Raw genomic sequence first — 25,515 nt, forward strand, 5'->3', positions numbered from 1 at the left:
AGAAAACACAGGCAATGTCAAGAGGAGATTGAGGAACACCAGTAAAGTTTTAGAGACTTTTCCTTTGAATGTTTATTAAGTTAAGGCTTTATAAGAAAGGCCCTAGAGAAGAGACCCTCTGAGCTCAAGTTCCAGCTAAGCATTCTGCCTGCAGGTACACTCAGGCCGCTTCCTTGCAGTTCTGCATCTCAACCCTAAGGTAGGATGTAGCCTGCCCAGATAAAAACGTATTAGTGTTTCTTAATATGACCTAACTTATAAGAATTTCAAATTTATTTTATCTTAACCATGATATTTTTACATGGTTCTTCACATTATGTTGGTACATTAAATTTATTTTAACTTTATTAGGGCATTTTTAAGGCCTTCTTCCTACCACCTCCTGATGCACTACTGGCTATTCCTTTCACTGGGCCAGTATATTTCTTAATGGAGAAGAGGAATAAAAAAAAATTGGTGAAGTGGATTACAACCCAGTAATTGTTGATTAGATCAAGAGGGACAAAGCCCAACAGTGAAAGGTAGAACAGCTGCAGCAATGCAGGGATTGCTACAGAAAGTGACCAAAAATATCATGTCCCACCGATTTGGCTAGTTTCTTTCCAGAAGGAATTTCACAGACAGGCTGTTGTCCTTGCAGTCCTATAAAACCACATGAACAGACAAAAGCATTTTAAGCTGATCAGCAAAGGTTTGACAGAGAGCAGGGACAAACCGGTTTCCCACTGCACTCCTGATGTCCCTGCTCAGGATCTGTGTACAGAACATCCACCAGCAGTGGTTTCTCCAGCTGTGCAAAATCAGGGATTCAGTCAGGGAGGAACACACGGCTTCTTATTTGGATGAGTAATCATGCTGTATACAGTGTAGTCATAATCTGCGTCAGGGGAAGTTTAGGTTGGGCATTAGGACGAATTTCTTCACAGAAAGCGTGATTAGATATTGAAATGGGCAGCCCAGGGAGGTGGTGGAGTCACCGTGCTGGAGGCGTTTAAGGAAAGGCTGGACGTGGAACTTAGTGCCGTGGTCTATGGACATAGTGGTGTGAAGAGGGATCTCAGAAGGGTCTTCCAACCTAACTCTGTAATCAATCAATAATTGCCAGTTACTGATCCCGGATGATTATGGGGATGTTTCGGAAGACAGGTCTCATTTCCGTGACAGGGGGATGCTGAAGCAGTGACGCTGGACCGGCGGTGCCTCTCCCGGCGAGGAAGCATCCCCGCCGGTCCTTCCCTCCCCGCCCTTCCCGCCGGGTCCCTCACGGCGCCGAGCACCCGCCCCTCTGCCGCTGACAGCGCGGCCCCAGGCGCATGCGCCGCGCAGGGAAGCCTCGCGAGAGGAGGGGGCGGGAGGCGCCGGTGGCTCTGTGTGGTGCTTCCGTGCCCCCCCCCCCCCGTATCCCCCCCCGTGTCCCCCCGTGTCCCCCCGCCCCGCCGCCAGGCCATGGCGGCGCCGCCGGCTTCGCCCGGGCCCCGCGGCCGCTTCGAGCAGGACCAGGACCGCGCCGTCCGCGCCCTGGTGCGCTGCGTGACCGGCCTGCCCGAGGAGGAGCTGGGCGGAGAGCGCTTCCAGGCGGCGCTCAATTTCGCCTGGTCCAACTTCAGGTCAGCGGGAGCATGGAGGGTCCCGGTGCCTGCCGCGGGGGTGTGGGACGGAACCGCGGCCCGCCGTGCCCGCCGTGCGCCGCGCCTGGGGAAGCGCCGGGGGCCGTGTACGAGTGTCTGCCGCAGGATCAATGACTGCTAATCCGTCGCGTTTGAATCTTGGTCTTACAGGGATTTTCTCCTGCTCTGTTAAAAGGTGCCTTTCAGCGTGTTCATTTAGCCGCCCAAAACTTTGCTGGAGGGAGATACATTATGGTTGTGTCTAAAGAGCAAGTGAGGAGGACTCTGCCAAATTGAGATAAACCTTCTGGCTAGCAGTGTTGTGCTGCTTGTGTGAAAGGTTATCAGTCTGCAGGAAGTGAACGTGTTTGGTGTTATTTGGGCTTGTCAGAAACGTGGTCTTTATTAATTTGTAATACATAGTAGCTCTTTATACTGCCACCTTACTCGAGATTCACACGCAGTTTTCAGTTATCACGGTTATTGTTCCAGGCTGTTCTGCCAGCTTGAGTTGGACTCAATGATCCTTGTGGGTCCCTTCCAACTCAGAATGGTCTGTGAAAGCTGTGAAACTCTTACATGATGTATTTCCAATTACCCGTACTCTCACTAGCTGCTGCCTCTGAAATCGTATGCAGCTAGTAGCTAATCCGTATAAAATCAATGCTGTTTTACATTTTTCATGTTACCATGTTGTCACATTAAATGCATTTTTGGGGGAGCAGTAGCATAACTGCATTACATCTGTGAATCCTAACTACTAATAGGCTCAAATAAAATTATTTTAATGTGCAAATCTCACCCTCAGTTTTGGTCACCCAGGTGCTCTTTTAGATTGGGGGATTGTCGGGGTTTTATTTGGGTTTTTTAAGTATCAGGAAAACAGGGAGTGATGCAGAGTGAAAAAGAAATTTTTGACAGGGAGGGTTGGGAAGAGGAAGAGTTTTTTCATGCCAGAATTGTTGTCCAAAGACTGTGCATGGAACATCAGCCTGAAATTACCTAGTATTACATTTGCAAACAGTGAGACCTTAGGTTATAGCAGAAACTTGCCTTAGTTTCAAGTTTGTGAAATTTGTGATTTGTATTGTTAGATTTGATGATGTTTCTGTGCTGTAGATCTTGGATCCACCTATTAATTTCCATTAGTCTAGTCCTCTTATATTCATGATGTTCCCAACTTGCCAATAAAACTTTTTTTTTTTTTTTTTTTTAATGAATGTTAGTCATTAATTAAAGCTTTGAGTAACAGACTAAAGAATTTTCACTAATAACTTCCCTGCAGCTTAATTTTTCTGTTCAGGACAGATTCTTGATTTGATTTTTTAATTGTCTTTTCGGTGTGATATTCTAAATCTTACAGTTCTTCTACTTAGCCCCATTTTGAATTAATGATTTCCCATGTAAGGTGATGTGCTGTAATAAATTAGATATTTTTTTAAACCCAAATGCCACTTACTTAGTCAGTGCTATATTTTATCATGCTCTTATTCCAAATCCTTATACACAGTTGAAATCAGACTAACGTGTCTGTAGTTAACAAAGTCTTTTTTTTTTCCTTTTCTTTAACATGGGCCTATCTTCATCCTGCAGTGCTCCTTACTAAAATCCTTGCTAAACTGCCTTACAGTTTCACTTTCTAGTTCATTACTTTGGCATTGAGGTGATTTCACATTGTTTTTTGACTTTCAATGTATTTAGCTTAACTGTTGCTCGTGATCGGGATTCAGCAGTTTTCATTTCTGCCTGTGGTCATGAGAATTTTACCACTTTCTGTCACCCATTGCTGGAAGCATTGTTTTCGTTTTGAGGGCATATAGTGTGTCTTGACCTTGTGCTCAGTGTCGTCACATCTTATTCTCTGTTTTTTAATCTCTGTATCTGAAGAACCTATTCATAGGCTCATTTAGTCTCCAAAGTCCATTTTAGCTTTCACAAGTTCTTGTTTTGTCCCTATACGTATATATACCTTTGTTGGTGTGTCTGTCTTTATTTTTGATCAAGCTTTCTTTTTTTTAGACACTCTCCCTTATCCTTTATAAAAAGGAGCTTCTTTTGGGTTTAGAGGCCTTCCCCATGTGGGTGTTTGTCTTGCCTGTGCTAGTAGTGCCGGTCCCAGATAATTCTGTGCATTTGACACTAATGCCTTTGACAACATGGTTCTTGATCTCCTTGCTCTACTTGACTTAGCAGACAGCACACTTTAATTGCTTCGTTTTCTGGTACAGTAGTAATTTTCCATTCAGCTTAAAGTGCTGGTTAGCCTGCATTCAATTTTTTCTGTCTTTCAGGTCAATTATATTTAATCCTTCTTGAGCTAAGTGATGCCAAGATTGAATTTTGTTGATGCTTAATGCTGTTGCTGAATTAAGTGTTCATTATTAAACTAGTAATGTTGTCTTCATATGTGTAAATCAGCTTTATTTTCTTCCTTACTTCATCTGCCTTTTAAACAAATTCTAATGCAGATTTCTTACACAGATTTCACCGTTTTCTTGATGTGAACAGTCATAAAGTAGAGAGAACAATAGAAGGGTAAGTCTTATGTCTATATATTAATAATGCATTGGTTATATATATATATTTTAAAGCCTTCTTGATACTATTTGTGTTATTAGAATACACGAAAAATTGGTAATTCATTCTGACCTTGGAAAAGCTGCAAGCTGGAAAAGACTAACAGAAAAATTTCTGAACTTGCCACTCCCAAGTACCGAAGAAACAAAGGTATGTGTATTGCAATTTCCTTGTTCTTTTTTTTCCATCCCTCTTACATTTACACTGAAAATGGGAGCTTCGGTTTTAGTTTGTTGGAAATTTCAGGTGACTTAGTAGTGGGCTTTGGAGTTGCTGTTCAGGTCATGGATTTCCAGAAATGAAAATGTCTTTATTGTCTTCTCAGGGTTTCACCACATGGAGTTTCATGACTTAAAGTACGTGATCCCACTGCAGAGCAGGTGTTTTAGGGTCAGCATTGTACAAGTGCTGTAGCTAGAGTCGAAGTGAATCTAGATTCCTGTCTGTTCTAAAACAGCAATGAACTGAGCATTTCTTATTCTTTGCCAATTTTTGTAACCCTAAGTAATCCACCTGGGTGTTTTGGGGCTTCCAGTTGGAGTGCCTCTGTTCTGTAGCTTCTATACCGAGACTGTGGGTGTTTCACCACTGATGCACTTTGTATCAAATCAGTTTTGGGTATGAAGTGGAATATGGCAAAAGTTTTCTCACTTACTTTTCTTTCCATTGTGGCAGTGTAATAATGAATTAGATCTTAGAAAGTTCCTACTGTTGGGAGGTTTAAGCTTCTGATTTAAAAGGTGGTGCTCCATATAATGGTGTTCTTTAATAGAGCTGTGTGTTCCAAGTTGCAGTCTGATTTTACTTCTCATTGAACTGACATTTATCTTTCTATGTCTGTTCTCAATTCCTTTTTTAATTTGTGGGGAAAGCTCAGGAGCCCTTAATAGCTTACACATATTCAGTTACTATACTGTGGTCTCTAGATTTTTGAAAATGTACCTTTAGTAATGCATGTTTTGAGATTTGAATGAAATTAAAACCAACCAAACACCCAAGAAAGCACTTAACACTTAAATGTTGTAAGTATCCTAAGATTTTTATTTCCTTTTCTTTTTAAAAATGCAACAGGGGTGTGGCTGGAGGTAGATTAATCTCATATTTTGGAAGTTAAATGGCACATAGTTTTTAGGAGTGACACGTAACTGGGAAGATTAGGTATTTATCGGTTTCTATGACTGCTAAGTGGAACACTGGCTCACACATGTGGTTCTGTCAATGACCTACTGGTTTTCTTTGACAAAATCAGTAATGTTCAGTAGGAACATGTTATAATCATTGTATAGTAGGTGGGTATCATGCTGCTTTATCAGAAATTAGATTTTTTTTTTTCTAAAATGCAAGTGGGACTCATTCCAAAACAGCTTTGTGTGCTTATAAATGTGTGAAAGTGTATAAGGATTTAGACAGCAGAATCTCCATGTGTCTAGATGTGAAATGGTTGGCTGAAGATGTTTGTAATGTTAAAATGAGGCCAAAGAAAAATCTTTTTATGGTAAGAAATGGTTGTACATCGGTATACAGAATTTAGGGAATAGACAATAATACAGATCTCTGGACCATACCTGTGTTGGCACAGTATTCTTACCTGATTGAAGGCCTCTTGTTTCACAACTGCAGTATTGAAGATTCATCCTTAATGATATGTGTAGATTTTCAGATCTAAAAACATGATATTAAAATGTAGTGATTTTAGCTAACTTCATTTTAGCCTCTGTTTGAAATAATTGTCCATCTGGAAAGGGAACCTAAGACCTGGTTTCCTGCAGGCCCGCTCCCTGTGTCCTTCCAGTTCATCCACCTTTATGTGGCTGTCCATTATCCCTTGTCTGGAGGTGACTTCTTACTTTCACAGTACTTGCATTTTTTTGCATATTCTCTGATTTATCAGCTCAGTAAGAGGCAGCATATGCTGTGGCTGCTTTTGAAGGATTTGCATACTGATTGGCTGATTAATAGGCAGAAGAAAATGGATAACGTTCAGTATCGTGTTGCAGATGTTAGTTTTGTAATTCAGGACTGGGGAATGGGAACTAATGGGGAGCATTCCTGCAGATAATAGGCTGACTTTGTTACTAAGCAAAATCTTTCAAACCATTTACAGACTTGCTTTTTTTCTAATGTATTTTAAAGACGGACGCACACTATTCCATACTGTCTCTTCTGTTGTGTTTGTCTGATTCGCCATCCAACACCACCTATGTGGAAAAACCAAGAGTCAAAGAAGTGGGTAAGTTTACAGGATGTTTATATGGCTAATGAAAAATACAATCCGCAATGCAAGCTGATAAGGAGGACATTTTTCCTTTCCATTTTATTATCTCCTTCACTTCACATTGCTTTATTGGTTGTGTTTATAATTTATACATTTAAAATAGCTTGCAAGTCTTTACTACCCCTGTTTATGTTGCATCACTAAAATAAGTTTTCCAGCCACTGAAGTACCTTGGGAACTCTCTTTGACTTGTACCACTATCACAAACAAACGTTCTCCACCTGTTCAGCAGTGCTTACATGCTCAAAGACAGACAGTTGATTTCTATCCTGAGTTTCTGTCTTGCACCTCGATATTAGATCTCTTGAAAAAGTTTTGGTGATATAGATTCCTACATTTCCTACAAAATCAAGGAAAGGGAGATACATTTGAAGGTTTCCAGAGGGAGATCCCAGCTGCCTGCTTTCTAAAGTAGGACTTTTTCACTCAGTGCCTGAAAATGAGGCTTGTGCTTAAGTTTGAGTGGATACCATCCCCCATTTGTTTACAGTGTTGTATCATAGACTGAAAGAAGAATATTTCAGACTAACCTAAAGAAAATCTTGCATCTTAAGATTCCTTTTTGAATGATCTCTGCACATTCCCACGGCGGTGTTTTGAATGCACTTTCAGCCCATTCCAGGAATGTGAATATGAAGAAGTTATCTCAAACAACACTAATTACAGTTGAGTAAGCTTCACGTTTAAGGTATCATATGTTGTAAGTGTGATTGTTACTTTGGCGGTATATCACATCGCATCATGGACGTGTGGTGTCTTTTTTGGAGAGTAAGACAGTTCTTGGTTTATGTTGTTTGCAGTCTGGGATCCTTGTGCATATTTAAATTATACATTTAGAATGTTTCCATTGAGCTAAATGGGACTTACTAGTCACAATAATTGGTGTGTTGCAGTCTTGCATGTTTTTCCAGGATTGAGGTGTAGGGTAGTGTAACATAATACAGTTAAATGAGCTGATGGCACGCTGTGTTGCATATTTTGAGTGTATAAGCAATAAAGTTGAGAATTAAAAAGGGATATACGTGGTTGGTACGTCACAATTAATGTCATGTTGAAAGTGCATAATCTTGGTAATGTAACAGTGGTATAACCTTAAGTGGAACGGAATGTCTTTTGTTTTAGCTATAGAGTATCAAGATAATTTTAATTTTTGAATTGTTTTTAGAGGAAGAAGAGTCAGAGTTATGTGATACTTACTATTTTTATATTTATATTTCTCTTAGAAAAGGAAGAAGAATTTGATTGGGGAAAGTATTTGATGGAAGGAGAAGAAATTTACTTTGGCCCAGGCGTAGATACACCAGTAAGTAATTTCTTAAGGTAAAACCCCCAGCTGTCTAAACTATTTTGAAGTGTGTTAGAGACCTGATTGAGTTGTCCCAGTTTGTATGCTCTGCATGTTGATTCTTGCAGGATTCTCCAGTACTCTGCTCAATACTATGAAATAACACAGGCCCAAGCAGTAATACAAGTACTTTTGTTTTTCACAATGTTTTGACTTAGTCTTGCAATTAAACTGCCTGCTTCTGCTGAACCCTGCTTCCACCTAATCAGAACTTTCTGCAGTTCTGTGATGTTTTCCAGATCTCTCATTTGCTGGTTATTAATGTTGCGTATAACTTGAATCATTCTCTGTTAGACAGTTTTGTTAGCCCTATTGTCCTGAATTTACTTTATAGTGTAAAAAAGAATAGTTAATATTTGGCTTGAAGAGGAGCTGAATAAAGATGTGTCTGCTATGTTGTACTGAGTGTCCTGGGGTTTGTTGCACTACACAGGATTGGTCTGGAGAAAGTGAAGAGGAAGAGGACACTCAGCCCTTGAGCAGGGAGGACTCGGGTATTCAAGTAGACAGGACACCTTTAGAAGACCAAGATCCAAATAAGAAGACAGTACCTAATGCTTCCTGGAAAGGTTAGAATAAGCTATAATTCTTTTGATATGCATACTAGAATTTAGCAAGGTAATGCATCTTTTTTATTATTCTTTAGTGAGGTATTGTGTTTCAGATCTATAATTGTAATATAAGATGCATGTTGTTGTTCATTACTGATGGGGTTTTTTTTACAGTAAAGAAACAATATGGAAAGTTTGTTCTGGTTTCTGTTACGTAATGGAGAAGAATTCTGTTCATTCCTGTGGAAATTTACATGGCTATTCCAATATGGAAGTGAAAACTTACAGTAAATGCAGCATGTAGTTGTATGGATACAATGTAAATTTTTATTAAGTATCAGAATGCTGAAACAAAATTTATTTTCCAACAGAAATAGTTGCCTCCGTTGCGGGTATGAAATATTTCTGACAAAAAGTGATTTTCTTAGTTAAAACACTAGTGGCTTTCTCCTGAATAGCTTCAGGGAGCATTAAATATAGCTGTATTCTTTTTTCATAAAATATTGTGGGATACAGTTTACTTGGCACATGACAGCTGCATAGTATATTTTATATAAGCAGTAGCTGTCTAACTGGGATTAGGTGAAGTACCCTTGACAATGACATTTTAGAAAAAACTGTTTGAGGTAATGTACTAAAGGTCTAATAAAAAGGAATGTAGTGATAAAGTTGATGACATTTGGCAATTTATTTTTTAAGTCAGCCTGTTTTTGTATATAGCATTTGAGAGGTGCCTGAGGCAGAGGCACATTTTTAGAGAAAAAATTGGAAACCATGTAAAACTTCAAGCCTATAGAGTCATATTTCCTGAGCTGGAAGGGACCCTCAAGGATCATCCAAGTCCAGCTCCTGGTCCTGCACAGGATCATCCCCAAGAGTCACACCATGTGCTTAAGAGTATTGTCCAAACATTCCTTGAACTCTGTCAGGCTGGTGCTATGACCACTTCCCTGGGGGGCTGTTCCAGTGCCCAACCACGCTTTAGATGAAGAACCTTTTTGTAATATCCAGCCTAAACATCCTCTGGCGCAGCTTCAGGCCATCGCCTCAGGCCTTTCTCTCTGATCACCAGAGAGAAGAGATCAATGTCTATTCCTGCACTTAGCCTCCTGAGGAAGCTGTGGACCATGGTCAGGTCTCCCCTCACTCTCCTCTTCTCCAGGCTGAACAGACCAACTGACCACAGCTTCCCCTCTAGAGCTGTCACTGTCTTTGTAGCCCTCCTTTGGACACTCTCAAATAGCTGTTTCTTGTATTGTGGCACCCAAAACAGCTCTCAGTACGCAGGTGAGGCCTCACCAGTGCTGAGCAGAGCTTATTTTTTAGGACTTTGGCAACATTTGGGAAATGAGGCATTTCTCAGTAAATTAATTTGCGCACAGTGGTATTAAATTCCCAGTGCAGTAAAGTGTAAATGGTAGTAAATGGTAATTCATTTGAAAAGATCTGTGATTCTGCAGCTGGGTGAATAGGCTTATTAATAACTTCTTCCTGTGTTTTGTGAGCATTTCCTGCATAAATAAAACCACCTTGCTGCCTGTCACGTGTTTCCACAGTCGGTGAGCCTGATGCCCGCAGCTGGCTGGAGCAGCACGTAGTTCCTCAGTACTGGACAGGAAGGGCTCCTCGCTTTTCACACAGTTTGCACTTGCATTCCAACCTGGCTGCAGTCTGGTAAGAAAACAATATCACTTACATATTCCTTCCTGGCATACAAAGCTAAGTATTGTCTTTTTAAAGCCTCTTTACTGTTGGAAGCATAAAGATTCTATAGCTATTGCAATTCACTTAAGAACAGAATTAAAGGTGTACAGATTAATAAGGTGAACAAATGACCTGTATTTCTATTAATAGATTCTTATCCTTTTATTTAATTTTTGTTAAGTTTCTCATGTCAGAGAGAGATTTTTTTTCTTTTGTTTTTCAAAGACGTGACTCTTACTGATGAATGTTGTTTGGCTTCACCCTTATGAAGGTCTCTGAGGACCTAATATAGGTGGGTTGTAAGTGGTCCTGGAAGTCAGGAGTCCCCTAATGTTTAAATTTTAAAAATGTTTTTGGTGCCTCCCCTTACAAAGTTAAATATAAATTTTGTGTGGGGAAGGAACTTTAAGCAGTATATTGCCATAATCTGCCATGGCCTTGGAAGGAAAATGGCAATTAAAAATAAAAGGGAGTCTAATTCTTTCCTGTCCCAAATTTTGATGTATCAGTAATGAAGTTCATTAGATTTGCCCTTGGTTTTTTTAATTTAATGAATTTCTTAATCAAGAAGTTATTTTAATGTAAGATGGTTGTCTAGCCAGTTATGAACCACAATTTGCAATGAGTATTAGAAAACGGGTAACATGAATAAAGCAACTCTGCTTCTGCTGCAGCGTTTTTAGGTGATGTATGTTTTACATATATGTGTGATACATAACCAGTATTACTTAATTTGGACTTTTTGATTTTGAGTGTGATTGGCATAACTTTTGCCACGGATGATATTAATGAATAAAAAAATACTAAAAATGTAAATAATCATTCTATATTTTGCTAAAAATTGAAAGGGTACTGAAGAAAGTTTTACAAAGAATTGCATAAGACAGGATCATAAGAGAAAATTCTTAGCTGGCTATGAAAGTTTCCACTTAAGTAAACTTCTGAGCTAAAATGGGAATTTTCTTATATGGTTCAGGGAAATTGATAGTTTACTTTTTAGCTTAGTATTTTTTCTAGAAAGTAATGATAAGTTTTCACAGCACTGAATGAGAAATAACTGAATAGTTAAAAAACACCCCACAAACCCACAACCTCCTTCCCCATCCTGCCCCTAAAATAGTGAAAGTTCAGTACTTCAGGCATTTGCTATTTAATTTCTTGTCTTGCTGTGTAAGACGAGATGATATTTGAGTGTTTTGCGCAGTATATTGCTTAATGATATGAAAATAAACTGTGGGTTTTTTTATTATACTTAAAGTGTCCCCGTGACCATTGAATCTACTCAGATGTGAGCAGAACAAAACTGAGCCTAAAGTTCATTGCTTCATTCTTGCTTTCAGCGGGTGCTTCAGCTGTTATTTCAGCCATTAGTTTGTTTTAATTTCCTTTTTCCTAAGGGACCACCATTTGTACAGCAGTGATCCTTTGTACGTGCCGGAAGAGAGGACGCTGGTCACAGAAACTCAGGTTATACGAGAAACTCTTTGGTAAGTTCAGCATCACAGAGCTTGCATTTTAACTTCTAGTATTTCTCTCAAGGAAATGAGAGGTCTATCTTTGAAGATGTCCAAAGAAGGAATTATTACTGAGCTTTTAATTTACACTATTTCTGACAGTAAAGATGCTGCATATGTGTGTTAACCATTCACATTTGAGGCACTGGAACAGGTTGTCCAGGGAAGTTGTGGGTGCCTCATCCCTGGCAGGTTGGGTGGAGCTCTGAGCAGCCTGGTCTGGTTAGAGGGGGGTCACTTCATGGCCCGAAGGCTGGAACTACGTGATCTTTAAGGTCCCTTCCATTCTGTGATTCACAAAGAAGAAAGTAGCTTACTACTTCCTTTTTGCATTGATTATTCAAGCCTAATTGTTAAAAAGAAGCAGTTTGTTCTTATCTTGTCCCTATAGATTTATAAAACAGTGTCCAGTTTTAGAAACCAGTCTGTATCATCCTATAGCTAGAAGTTATCTCAACTGTAAAGAAACTTTTGGAAATATTTACTTCATGCCAGTGTTTAATTATTCTTGTTCTGGCAACAACTTACAGTACCAATAGCATCGTGCTTGATCTGTGGTCTCTTGTTACTCAAAGAAAATAAACTTTTAGGCAAGGGAGAGCTAGTTCTTTTAATAATTATATATAATTTGTTAGTCCATCAAGGGGGAAAATTACTACTCTTTTTGTTTCTTTTCAAGGCTACTTTCAGGAGTGAAAAAGCTTTTTATATTTCAGCTGAATGATGGAAAAGTGACTGTGCGGAATGATATTATTGTAACTCATTTAACTCATGTAAGTTGTTTCTGAATCTCAGAGAAATATCCCATTAGAAAGATGTAATTTGTGGGAATAGGAAATTAAACTGCTTGTGGAAATTTCTACAGTTTTTCTACATATTTCTCCAATTGTGTTTTGTCTAAATAAGAGCATCTGGCTTAATAAAACTGAATGGGCTGTTACTGTATCTGAGAATGTGAAGAAGCAATAGCAATTGCAGAATTTTATAGTATTTTTAGGGTTTATGAAATACAGTTTTTGTTAGATGATTCTAAAAGGTTGTTTGTTTTTTTTTTTTAGAATTGCCTGAGATCTGTATTGGAGCAGATAGCAGCATATGGTCAAGTTGTGTTTAGACTACAGAAATTCATTGATGAAGTGATGGGGCACAGCCCAGAAAGCATAATGCATGGAACAGTTTCCACTCCAAAGAAGACTACTGAAGCCCCATTCAGAACCTACCAAGCTTTTATGTGGGCTCTGTATAAATACTTCATTAGCTTTAAAGAAGAACTTACTGAAATTGAAAAGTGCATAATCAACAAAGGTACAGTACAAGGGACGTTTTATATGTGGGGGACACAGATAATTAACACTAAAAAAATTTGCTTTTCTGTTGGATGTTATTTTATGCGTCTTGTGGGTTTTTATTTCCAGATAAAACAGTCACACTTTCAATAGTAATAGATAAGTTGTCTCCCAGACTGGCACAGCTGAAGGTACTTCACAAGGTGTTCAGCACAGGAGTAGCAGAAGTGCCACCTGACACTAGAAATGTTGTACGAGCATCTCATCTGCTTAATACCCTCTACAAAGCTATTCTTGAATATGACAGTGTTGGAGAGGCATCTGAGCAAACGGTAGGGGAAATAATTCCTTCCTTAACAGAATAGCACTCCAGAACTAACTAAATTAGTTCTAAATTACTAGATTTAGTAACTAATGCATTATTGTTTTTTAACATGAGTTCAATTAACCTGGATGAAAATGGATTTATGAGAGGATGAAGAGCAGTGTTTTTTCAGGATGGAGGGGAAGGACTGGAAAATCAGAGGCCAGGAAGCTGTTTTGAAAGAGGGAACTTTGGAATAGCTTTCCCTCCTATTTCTACAACTGCATAATTCAGTTAGTGCTGAAATGTGGTGGTTTGGATTTTTACAGAAACTTGATTATACTATTGAAAATATAGTTGATGTCATTATATCCTTTTGTTTTCCTGATTTCGATGTTATGAAACCACAGAGTGTTTTGTGACTACCCCTTACTGTTCCAGAGATGTTAGAGTAAAAAAATGCTGTTTGTATTTGTGATGGCAAGAGCAGCAAGGGAAATCGTGAACAATACAGGGTTCCATTAAAAAAAAAAAAAAACAACACCAAAACCCCTGTAATTTTTAGTTTAACATTTTATCTTTAAAACCCCTAAGTGTAGTTACGTATATATTACAAACTGCAGTTGCACAATTAAGAGATTAGACCGTATTGCTTTTAATACTTGGTATAAAAACATTCAGCCAGTTTTTTTTCTTTTTTCCTTTCAATTCAGGTATCCCTTTTGTTCTCTCTCTGGGTTGAAACTGTGAGGCCGTACTTACAGACAGTGGATGAGTGGATAGTCCATGGTAATTTGTTTGATCCTGCAAAGGAATTTATTATTCAGAGGTAGGGATGCTTGATACTAGACACACATAATGCTGAGCAGGCAAACCTGTTGTAGAACCTAGGGTAAAGGGTAACAGTAAAAGTAATTTTTCACATTTGTTATTTTGCTTAAGAAATAATTTCTTAATCATACATATATAACTTGTCTCAAACTTCCCATTAGGGAAATTACATAAATATAGATCTCTACTACATATTGTTCTGGAGTAGAAATGAATTATTTTGGGTTTTTTTCCATCTATATTAAGTAATGAGCAGGCTGACTCTGAGTGTACTGACTTTTTTTAAAAGCAATTAACCATTTTTCAAACACAAGACCTTTGCAAAAGTTACAAAATTTACTTTTAAATTCTACTAGTCCGAAGTTGTCATGAATCAAATGCTATTTGGAATTAAAATACTCATTGCTTCTGACTTGTAGTAGAGTTAATAGGTTTCTTGAATTACATGTGCATACCCTAAACATTACTTGAGCTGTTAATTTTTGTTCTGTTGCTATGCCACATTTTGACAGCTTGGAGTGGAAAGTGAATATAGAAATTAAAGTTCTGGCTTGTAATTACAAATCCATTTTTCTCTGTCAGCCAAACTTAATTGAACCTGTGTCTGTTAACGCATGTTGAGGTGAGCATGAAGTAAGGCAACAGCTCTAGTAGTACTACTGTAATAATTCCTTAGTATCAGAGATCCTTAGCATCCTTATTATGTCCTCTCTTTGTGGTTCTATAATTGTGTTTTTAGTGCTACCAATAGGGCTAATCTTAACTTATATTTATGCTTGATTTTAATTACCTAATTTTAATTATCTAATTTAGGTTTTTCCATCTGACCTCAAAGACCAGACCATGAATCTGATGTAAACAACAAAAAAAATCCAAAGTAAACTACAAATTGAGTTTCACTTACTCTAGAATTTTTCAGCTTTCCTAGTAGTAGTTACTTCAGTTTGAGGTTTTAAGTAAGTCTGCAAGTCAGTCACTCATCATTTTGACATTAAGGATGCATGACACTGTGAATAGTTAATATCCTGGACAAATTTAATTGTCATTGCTCTATTTGACTTCTTGTTGGGGTTTATTTCGTTGTACAGTTGTTTTATTTCCCATGAGCTAATTGTTTATCCTTTTCAGAGTATCTAGATAGTTTGCAAATAGGGATGAGCTAATTTTACAGTTTTGAAAATGCTTCATGACTGTTCTAAGAGAAAGGCAAAGCACAGAACAAAGAGAATATATATCCTCTAGTAATGAAGTTTTCTTTTGGAAAGGAAAATACTCAAGGACTTTTTATTTCTTCACAGAAACAAAAACGTTCCAGTTAATCACAGAGATTTTTGGTATGCTACCTACACATTATATAGCGTGTCAGAAAAGACAGAGAATGAAGAGAAGATGAGTGATAATGCCAGTGCCAGTTCTGGCAGTGATCAGGCCCCTTCAAGCAGACAGCACACAATGGTTTCTTTTCTGAAACCTGTGCTAAAGCAAATTATCATGGCTGGAAAATCCATGCAGCTGTTGAAGAACCTTCAATGCAAAGACGGTTCTCCGCAGCAGGCTGCATCGAGAGGTGAGATGTCAGTTTGTACACCGTTGTGCCTTAGCCTGTCTAACAGTCTGGTTGTATTTTTGGCAATGGGCTTCCCCTGGCTTTGGAATAATGTAACACTGTTGAATGTCAGTATTGTGTTTGGTAACTTCAGGTTTGATGAAAAACACTCTTCCAATGCAAACAAGTGAAAAGAGCAAAGTGAATAAAGTTGAGAGTTCCATATTGTTTTATTGCTTTAAATTTTTCTCAGACCTCTCTTCATGTGCTTACAATTTTTTTTTTTTTTTAATGAGACAAAACCAGCTTGTATGTTCTAATAGTAAAACTGGTGGGTTTTTTTAAATGTTTTCCATTACTCAGTGGTTGAGTAATCTGAGGTAGCATGCATATTCTTTTATTTTTTTTAAAAACTTACTCATAAATAGGTCAAAGATGTTTGGTTATCTAGGATATTTATCTTGAGTGATTGTAAAACATAATACAACATTGTAACTAATGTTGGGTTTGGGGTTTGTTTTGCTTTTTTTTTTAAGAAAACAAAATAATTTTTTTCATTTGGCTGCTTCTTCATTTTTAAGAGTAGAGATAGTTAAAATATTTTGGAGACTGACTTCAGTAAATACTGAAAGATTGTCAGGTGCTAAAAATAAATTGCCTTTGCACCTGAAGTAGGAAGTTTTTTAACAATCTCAAAAATATTTCATATTTCAGATACCCATTCTGCAGTGCATTTGTACATATGCCTGACATTAGGCATTGGGCTAGTCCTGTAATTTTAAATATGTATTTGAGGGTATTTTTTTTTCAGAATAGTGGTCTAAATGTAGTATTTTAAAAGTTAGCTTGTAAATGTTGGACTGTGGAGTTCTTTAAGTTCAGGCAATATTTTCTCCAATGTTGCCCAATTCAGATGCTGAACGGAAGAGTTTATATACACTGTTCTTGGAATCAGTGCAGTCTCGCCTGCGGCACGGCGAGGAGTCTGTTCCAGACATTATTACAGAACAGCAGGCCACAAAGCAGAGCCTGATAAAGATGCAGTCTATAGCAGAAAGGCACTTGGAACTGGATGATGTCCATGACCCGCTGCTAGCTATTAATTTTGCCAGGTAAATGAATGATCTTACTGCTGTGTTGTTGAGAGCACAATATTCAGCCTGGTGACTTTTGGTAGATCACATTTTCATTGCCACTGCTGCCGCTGAAAACAAGCAAGTTCAGAATAAAGACGAGCACCAAAAATCAGTGACAGAAGCTAAATAAACACTTCACTTGTGCATGGTTAAAGAAAAGCAATTAAAATCAGTGAAGAATGTGCTGCTTGCAATTGGTAGCATGGAAAATTGGAGTAGTCTTTATCATAGCAGGCTTTTAGCAAGTAAGTGGCTTACTAGTGAATGCCATTGTAAAATCTGAATTTTTCAATGAGTTTTCTTGGGTTTTATACACAATGTCCTTGATTTGCACCAAGTGTATTCTTAGAAGAATGCTGCTTCAGTCTTGCTGTGCTTAAATCATTTAACTGTAAAAGTCTTCCAAAATTCATGTTATTTGCATAAAAATTCTTAATTCTTCATTGTGAGGGAAGTCCTATACAGAGTATAAATGTCTTGGAAATTAGCAGGAAAGATAAACTCTGAAAATCAAAGTATGTGATAACAAGTAAGATAATAGCTGTTTATGTTTTTACTAAATACTAAATATGTATTTACATGTTTTAAAACTGACATTAGAAAAGGAGGAACTTGCTTTAAAGAGAGCATAGGTAGGACTTTGTTTCCCTTGTTTATTGGGACTATTCTAGTTGTTAAAATTGGTACATTAATTCAATATCCAGCTCATTCAGTCTATCCAGGCAATAGCTGCTATGAGCCAGACTTCCTCTTAGAGTGGTTACAACTGGCAACTGGCTTTTTACAAAAATATTTTAGTAATTTGATGCTTTCTGTGTAAAAACAATTAAAATTACCAAATGTAGACCACATTCTCTTCCCATCATGTAATATTATAGGTAATATGCAGAGACCCCATAATTAAGATGCCTCAAAGCAATTCTCCATGTGTGAGGTGTTTGGTTGTTTTTTTTTGGTGTTTTGTTTGTTTGTGGTTGTTGGTTGAATTTTTACTTTGTTTCCTTAATTTTATTTTTCTTTCCTGGGAAGCTCATCTGAGTGCTGTATATGCACAATACAGTTCTAAAAGTTCCTATCAAAATGAGTTTGTTTCGTAAGCTGTATAATACTTGAACTTGATCTTTTTCAGAAGTATGCCTTAAGCAGTTATGTGATTGTAGAATGCTGTCCTCTGTGATACTCTTGTGTCTGGTGATACACTAGCAATATGATGGATCACTTTATAGGCTGGATACATGCTCTGCTGCTTATGTTCAGCTTCTATTATCCCTGCACCATACATTTCAGAGCAGAGGACCCAAATTTGAGTAAAATCTTTGAAGGGATGACAGTGTTTTATACCTTGAATAATGAGCTTTCTTCCCTAAGTATCTTGTTTTATTTTGAAGATTGTATTTGGAACAGAGTGACTTTCATGAGAAGTTTACTGGTGGGGATGTCTGTGTGGATAGATCCTCAGAATCTGTGACCTGCCAGACTTTTGAACTGACACTGAGGTCTTGTCTTTATCCTCACATAGACAAGCAATACTTGGAATGCTGTGGTAATTTGATGCAAACTTTAAAGAAGGATTATAGGTAAGAAAGTATATATTTTTTTTCCTTAAGTTTGTTTTTTTTATTACCAGTGGTATGTCATCACTAAAAGAAGCAATTCTCTGATGTGATTCTACCCCAGTTTGATAAATGGCTATAAAGTCATTAAGGAGAAAAGGGGGATCTGACATGATACAACTCTTGGGTGAAAACCTGGTCTAGCTTAAATCAACAGCAAAGCTGTCATTTGTCATCAGTGGATGTTTGGTGGGGATATTATTTCAAACAATATGTCTTAGTAGTGTTGTCATCTTAAATTCATTTTCGGGAGAGAGATAGGATTTCCAAACTCTGCTATTTCTGAGAATTACCTAGCCTGTAGGATAGCTTCCAGTGAAGTTAGTGGAGCTGTTAAAGATTACAGGGAAAAATGCCTTGGTTAAACAACAGATTCACTGAAGACTTTGTTATGTTTATATTCAATACTGAGTTTTTGCTGTGAAGAGTTTTTAAGATTTTTGTTTCTGTATCAGTTGTGTTTTGCATTCACTGATGAGACTCTGGAAATATTACGTTTCTCCTATTCAGGCTTGTAGAATATTTGCAGGCAATGAGAAATTTTTTCTTACTTGAAGCTGGAGATACCATGTATGACTTCTATACAACTATTTTTGACAAAATTAGAGAAAAGGAAACTTGGCAGAATGTTGCTTTCCTAAATGTTCACCTACAGGAAGCAGTTGGACAGCGCTATCCAGAGGACAGTGCAAGGTAAAGTGCAATACATGCTTTAGTTACGTTTCTTTCACACCTAGCTGTATTAATGTACTTAACTTCCATAGCACAATACTAACTATTGTGTTCTCATTAAAATAATGTTTTAATGAAGTTTTGAGCTGTTGTCCTCTTTCTCACCCAAGTCCTCCAGATTAAATCAGTCAGTGGTTATCAGTGAGAAATAGAAATTAGTGAAACTAGCTACTCATTGAAAACAGATTCTCACCAATTACATCACTTGTTTCCTTACATAGGTTGTCAATATCATTTGAAAGTGTTGATACAGCAAAGAAGAAACTCCCTGTCCACACCTTAGATGGTTTGACATTGAGTTACAAGGTAGTGAGTTAAAATGGCTGCAGTTCTTATTCTAGAACAGATTTAAAATGTTGTAAGTGACTTATATTTTCTATCTTTATTATCCTCTCCTCCTCCTAGGTTCCTTGGCCTGTGGATATAGTTATAAGCTTAGAATGCCAAAAAATTTACAATCAAGTTTTTCTGCTCTTACTGCAAATAAAGTGGGCCAAGTATAGTCTAGATGTTCTGCGATTTGATGGTAAGATACTTCTTCAGTGAAAAACACTCTGCTTTGTGGTCTAAAGATGTGATTAGTTTTCTGCTTCTTGCAGTAAGTAGGATAAACTTGTTAGAATTTTGATTCATTTTATAAAATAATAATCTCTGTTAGTGATTTATTGTTAGAAATTATGTGTATTAAGCTGGGCGTGTTTTTCACTTCTTTTCAGTCTCAGGGACAGCTCCATTCATGCATTCCCTTTGTCTCTTTGATTCAGGTCTAGTTAGTTGTACTGGAAACTTGTTACTTCATTCTACAGACTTTTCTGTTAAAAGGAAGTCTGTCTACCATGCCCTAATGTTTGTGTATAGTCTTTTTATGAGTAATACATTACAAACAAGTTAAGAAAACAAGATTTAAAAAAATATTCTATTTGAGATTGAAACACTAAACTATTGGGGGATTATAGAAAGAGATTTTTTAGTATTTCCTTCACAGTTAATGTTTATATTCTTCCTGTCCCCTGCAAAGTGGATATAGACTTTTTCATGTCTTAGAAAAATAAATTAGAAAGTTGATGGGTTCATCTATATTTTGAACATCAGCTAAGTAATTATCTTCCTAAAAGTAGGGTTTTTTACTGTTTAAACTTTAGGGGTATGACTTTTTGGTTAAGTCTTTTCCCAAAAAGTGCAACACTCTTGCTCTTTTTTTTTTTTTTTTTTTTTTTTTTTTTTTTTTTTTTTTTAAAGAACTAGTCTCTGCTGCAGAAAACTCACAGGTTAAGGAAGGAACTTCATTAGAACAAGGAACACTTCCTGTATTTGGACCACAAAAAGAAAGTATAAAACAACAAATACATCGCATGTTCCTCTTAAGAGTGAAACTTATGCATTTTGTCAACAGCCTGCACAACTACATCATGACTAGGGTTTGTCTTACATCACAATTTCATTTATATTAGGAGCTTGTAACTGGAGATGCAGTATTCATTTTCCTTTAAACTCTAAAAAAAACCCCCAAACAAAGAGCAAAATGTAAATATAATGTCCTTTCTGCACGTTTCAGTTTCAGCTTGGCCATTTTACATCAGTAATTCTAAAAATGCTTTAGAAGTTCTACATGTATGTGATTGATCTTTGGATATTACTGAGTCTTTTGTCTGTTTCTCCCAGTGTTCAATGACTTAAGCACAGTGATGTAAAAAGAGGTTTCTGTAAGCTGTAACTTAAGAGCTATTATACTTACAGAAGTGTTACAACAGATAGATGGATTAACTCAAAAATCTCTAGTACACAGTGTATGCGTGACTTTCAGAATACAAAGGCAATGCCTGTAGATACATATTTGCTCTATTATTGCCTTTTTTGCTTTTATTAAAATTAGTATATGCTCCAGTTCAGCCTCTCTGGGGATAGTTGTTGTGTCCTTGTGTAGTGGCAATATATCTATTTATGTGAGGAATGTTGCTGTGTAGTTATGAGAAGAGCTTGAAATTTTTGCTATTGATGGTAATTTGGAGGCTAATCCTAAAATTTGAGAGGGAAGAGCAAGTGAATCATGCAATTTCAGGCTCTTTAAAAATATATTGGGAGAGAGTCATAATCACTTGTGTGCAACATTGAATTTAATAACTTTGGTCCTCTTTTTAAGATTCTCCACAGTACAGGCTTGGAGTTTCAGCATCAGGTAGAAGAAGCCAAAGATTTAGATCAGTTGATAAAGATTCATTACAGATACCTATCTACGATACACGATCGCTGCTTACTGAGAGAAAAGGTGGGTAAAAATTAGCATATTTGGTGTATTGAGTTATCAGGACAAGGAAATAGTTTTGTACTAATGTATGCTGCTTTGCAGCATACATACTAAGCAATATATAGGTACCCTTGAGGAAGTGGTAGCTTTTCACACTGAGATCCAGTTTCCCTTGCTGTTCTAAGTTCAGCTCTATCAAGGGTAGAGGATAAAGTTAGATTCTTTATATTGTGTGTTATGTGGCTTGTTTGTTTCTAGAAGATGGGAGGTTTTGAACTAACCAAGGCTTGTTTATTTAAGGAAGATTAAATGTAATGGTGTGGTAGGAAATTGAGGTACCTGGATGGCTTTGTAGCTTTTTATCCCACATACTGTCTGTGCAAAGCCCACATCCAAGTAGTCAGCTGGGAAATTAATTGGAGAACAAATACAAACATCTTCACTTTGGAATAACCACATTATACTTAGGAGATTGTTTTTACAGGTCAGATTAAGTGGCACGTGAAACCTTTGTATTGCAGTGTAAGAATGAATATTGTCATGCTTAACAATGAATTTCTGACTTACTCCTTGTGTTTTCATTATTCTAGGTGAGCTTTGTGAAGGAAGCTATAATGAAAGTGTTAAATTTAGTACTGATGTTTGCAGACCGTTGGCAAGCTGGTTTAGGGGCTTGGAAGTAAGTACACATACCTAAAATTTGACATGGTCATAATTTTGCAGCTCTGAACATGATTTTGTGCCCAAAACTGCACCTCCAGGTGAGGCTGTGCCGATGCTGAGTAGAGCAGGACAGTCACCTCCTTTAACCATCTGGCTGTGCTGTGTTTGATGCACCCAGGATGGGGTTTGCCCTCCTGGCTGCCTGGGCGTGTCCTCTCTGCTCACTCCTGTTGAGTTCTTGTTGACCAGCACCCCCAGATCCCTTTTTGCAGCCGCTGCTTTTTCCATTTATACTTTTGTTTGTGCAAACTGCTGCTTGAAGGATAAATGATACTGGGCAAGTCTCCAAGGCTTTGTCAAACACGAAGTTGATGTATGGTCCTGAAGCCTGCTGGTGTGGACTGGCTTACTTCATATTTTTCAGGACTAATTTTCTTTGGCACAGATGCTACCTAAAACTAGATCCCACTCTCCTGTGACATTAAGAAGTTGCTATTTTTGGAGTGTTTTTCTCATTCAGAGTGTCAGAAATAATTTGGGAATACTGTTGATAAAGACTGAAATTCAAGGTGTGTGGTTGCATGCTCTTGTACGTGGCAGGAAAAAGTCATGGCTGGGGTCACCTGTGTCTTCTTGGGAGAGGGGGAAAAAGGAAAGGAGTGACTGTTGTGAGTTATGTATGTCTTCTCCCTTGACTGGTGAGTGCTAGCTGAGAGAGTCCAAAGTGGAATTCAAGAGATTGCCAGATAGTAAAGCAGTGTGGGTGTCTATGTTTTACTGGCCATGTAGGTCCCCAAGGACCTCTAAAGGAGTAAGGACCAGGAAAGGCTCTCTTGCTTACAAGCTTATGTAGGAATGGTAGATGTCAGTTAGAATCACACAGCTCCTCCAAGTCACTGCAGAGATTTCTAAAATGATGAGAAAATTATTAATGCCCCTTTGATGGTGCTCAGATGCTCCTGTCAAAATTGCCTTTGTTTTTTAGAAGTAGCATATGCAGGCATAACTGAAGCATGATTCTTGCATGTTCGAGCCAGAATTCTGTGTAAAGAGTACTTTTGTCATTTACTGTGAAATTTCTGTCATATTTTGAAGATTGCATAGGGGCTGGTCTTTTAAGCATTCCTCTGTTAAACTGTTTTGTAGGATGGAATCCATAGAGAAGATGGAATCTGATTTTAAAAACTGTCACATGTTTCTTGTAACTGTTCTCAACAAAGCTGTTTGTCGAGGCTCTTTTCCACATTGTAAGTACATGAGGCTTTTCACATACCTGCACTTAAACAAGTTTGCCAGGAATATGTTTATGTTTTAATCTCTTCTAATGTTTGTTGGCGCTTTTTAAATAATCTCATTTTGTGAGTTGTGCACAGAGGGACACCAAGACTTACCTCTTACTAAGTTAAAGTCAGTATTTTTTTTTGAGTATTTGTGCCAAGCTTTTCTATGACAGCCTCTTCAGTTTATCTATTCACTAGATGAGGGGAAGGTGTGTAGCCAAGCAAGTGCCAAGCACTTTTCTAAACTAATGAAATTAAGTTCTAGGGGCATAGGAGAGCATTCTTTTTGTTGGTATTGGGAATGACAGCTGTGATATATCTTAAGAAGGTAAGACTCTAGTGTTATGGTGCCTCAGCTGCAACTGCACTGGGCTCTTGGCTCTGCCCATCTGTTGGAAGTTACTTCCTTGGCAGTAGAAACAGGAGAGGATGACATATCTATGTTTCTACTTATAGCCTGGTGTGAGCTTAAATTGTTAAACAGTGCCAGTGTGAGTTAAGGGGGCAACTGCTCAGTGAGGTTGTGGGGCATCAGAGTTAGTTGGGACACAGATGGGTGTTCTCACTGGTTTCTACACCATCTGTAGATGTGCCATGGAGACATGACTTAATAGTGGACTGGCAGTCTTAGGTTAATGTTTGGACTTGATTAATTTAAAGGTCTTTCCCAGCCTAAAACCTGTGCCTAAAACAGGCAATATCTGCCATCATGCTACTCACATCTACAAGAGCTTGCTGCAGAAACATCCATGAGAATGGCTTGCTATATATAAACCTCCACAGCTCTTTTTTTTTTTTTTTTTTTGTGTACAACAACATTTCAAACAAAGGAGCCAATTTCTTACCAGTTGTTACCACATGGAATGACTAATGGGTAGCTGATGATGAATGCGGTGAAATATTATCTAAGCTGTCAGAGACTCATAAAATGTCTTACTGTCTGAAGTCACAAAGTATTAAAATTTAAAAAGTAAACTGGTATCTTCCTATTAAAAGACAGAATTGAATATTGCAATAAATGTTTGCAGAGTGCTGCAAATGCAAATATTAATTACATTTTTATGGTTTGTTTCACAGTGGAATCTTTAGCTTTGTCACTGATGGCTGGCATGGAACAAAGTTAACACCCACTTCCACTGAATTAAGGAAGAACTGATAGCAGGATTTATGTTGAAATTCCTGTGTTAATGAACCGTAAGCATTTTGCACTCCAGTTTAAACTGTGTATAGCTAAATGATGCAGGTGTTTTGGAGCTGTGTAAAATATTTTAAAATGTAAATAGTGTACAGTAAAGTCTGTTGGTTGTGCCAGTGTGTGTATATGCTTCAACATCAAAAAAATGTATAGTGTAAAATTCATTCCATGTAAACAATCTTGCTTGAAAATACATTAGATGTATTTCATGCTGAAAAAAGGAATTTTTAAAAATTTAATTATGAGTAATTGATGGTTTACTTTTTCCATTAATTTTTCAGCTGTGAATAGGTCACAGGGTAGTGTGGTGTGGTGTGACTCAAATCTTGGTGTTTAGAAGGTTGGTTGAATTAATTTTTGGCCTTTTTTTCCTTTGTAAAAAGGCTAAGGAGCATTCATCTTCTTTGCTTAGTGGTTCTTAAAAAAATCTTTAAGAAGACTTGTTACAAGAAGCTGATGTAAAAAATACAAGATTACAAGATTAATTTATCAAAACGGATTATAGCAGAATATAAAACATCAGTATTTTTTATGTTAAATGTTCTAATGCTTACTAATTTTGGTGGTAACTTTGGTCAGTTTAAGTAGGATTAAGATGACAGTGTGTAATGTATTAGTTTTAATGATTGGATCATTGAGATGTTTCAAAGATGGTCAGATATGACTTGTCCTTTATCCTTCTTCTAAGGCTTTTGCAAGGAAACCTTTACATCTAATAGCTAATCTCCTGTAAAGCAGTAGATTGTGATAGAGAAGGGTACATTTCTGGACAAGTAAATGTGGAACTTGTTCTGCACAAGATGACTTGTCTTGTCTCTTCCCCATTAAAGTTTCTCTGGAATTCTGGCCTGAGTACACCTGCATTAAAAAAAAAAAAAATCAATCATAGCTATTTACCTAATGATTTTTTTTAATAAATAAAAGATTTGATAATTAGAATTTCACTGTTGTGTGTGTTTCTGCTGAAATTCAGTCAGTAACTTAAAGTTTGAGAGGTGTTTCTTTAAGGTAAATTAAGTATACCAGTACAGAGACTTTACGGCTCATTATAAAACTGTTTTTTTCAGCTGAAAACTAATAATTACTTTACATGAAAGTGAATGTTAGTGTT

The 25,515-nt window shown here is 37.4% G+C and overlaps 1 protein-coding gene across 3 annotated transcripts; it reads left to right on the top strand.

The window, feature by feature from the left end:
• Window positions 1–1,446: 1,446 nt before the first annotated feature.
• TUBGCP5 (tubulin gamma complex component 5) lies at window positions 1,447–25,348 on the top strand. Of its 3 annotated transcripts, XM_040055742.1 has the most exons (24): window positions 1,447–1,607; window positions 4,089–4,142; window positions 4,226–4,334; window positions 6,318–6,414; window positions 7,014–7,124; window positions 7,683–7,762; window positions 8,238–8,373; window positions 9,912–10,029; window positions 11,457–11,546; window positions 12,253–12,346; window positions 12,632–12,878; window positions 12,989–13,191; window positions 13,877–13,992; window positions 15,293–15,561; window positions 16,454–16,652; window positions 18,065–18,253; window positions 18,800–18,982; window positions 19,243–19,327; window positions 19,427–19,547; window positions 20,261–20,439; window positions 21,162–21,287; window positions 21,857–21,945; window positions 23,076–23,176; window positions 24,287–25,348. In XM_040055742.1, the coding sequence occupies exons 1-24, from the start codon at window positions 1,447–1,449 to the stop codon at window positions 24,331–24,333; spliced, it is 3,204 nt and encodes a 1,067-aa protein (XP_039911676.1). In that variant the 3' UTR covers window positions 24,334–25,348. The 3 variants fall into 3 exon arrangements, with proteins under 3 accessions (XP_039911676.1, XP_039911678.1, XP_039911679.1); XM_040055744.1 differs by lacking the exon at window positions 7,014–7,124; XM_040055745.1 differs by lacking the exons at window positions 1,447–1,607; window positions 4,089–4,142; window positions 4,226–4,334 and having other exon boundaries at window positions 6,351–6,414; window positions 6,950–7,124.
• Window positions 25,349–25,515: the final 167 nt, after the last annotated feature.

Source organism: Hirundo rustica, chromosome 2, assembly GCF_015227805.2.
Source record: "Hirundo rustica isolate bHirRus1 chromosome 2, bHirRus1.pri.v3, whole genome shotgun sequence".
Lineage (NCBI taxonomy): Eukaryota > Metazoa > Chordata > Aves > Passeriformes > Hirundinidae > Hirundo > Hirundo rustica.

Excerpts from the sequence above, each read along its gene's own strand:
- TUBGCP5 (XM_040055742.1), top strand. The coding sequence starts at position 1,447 with ATGGCGGCGCCGCCGGCTTCGCCCGGGCCCCGCGGCCGCTTCGAGCAG. Across the intron at positions 6,415-7,013 it reads ACCAAGAGTCAAAGAAGTGG|ATTCCTTTTTGAATGATCTC; the intron begins GTAAGTTTACAG and ends TTGCATCTTAAG. Across the intron at positions 21,946-23,075 it reads GCTGGTTTAGGGGCTTGGAA|GATGGAATCCATAGAGAAGA; the intron begins GTAAGTACACAT and ends ACTGTTTTGTAG.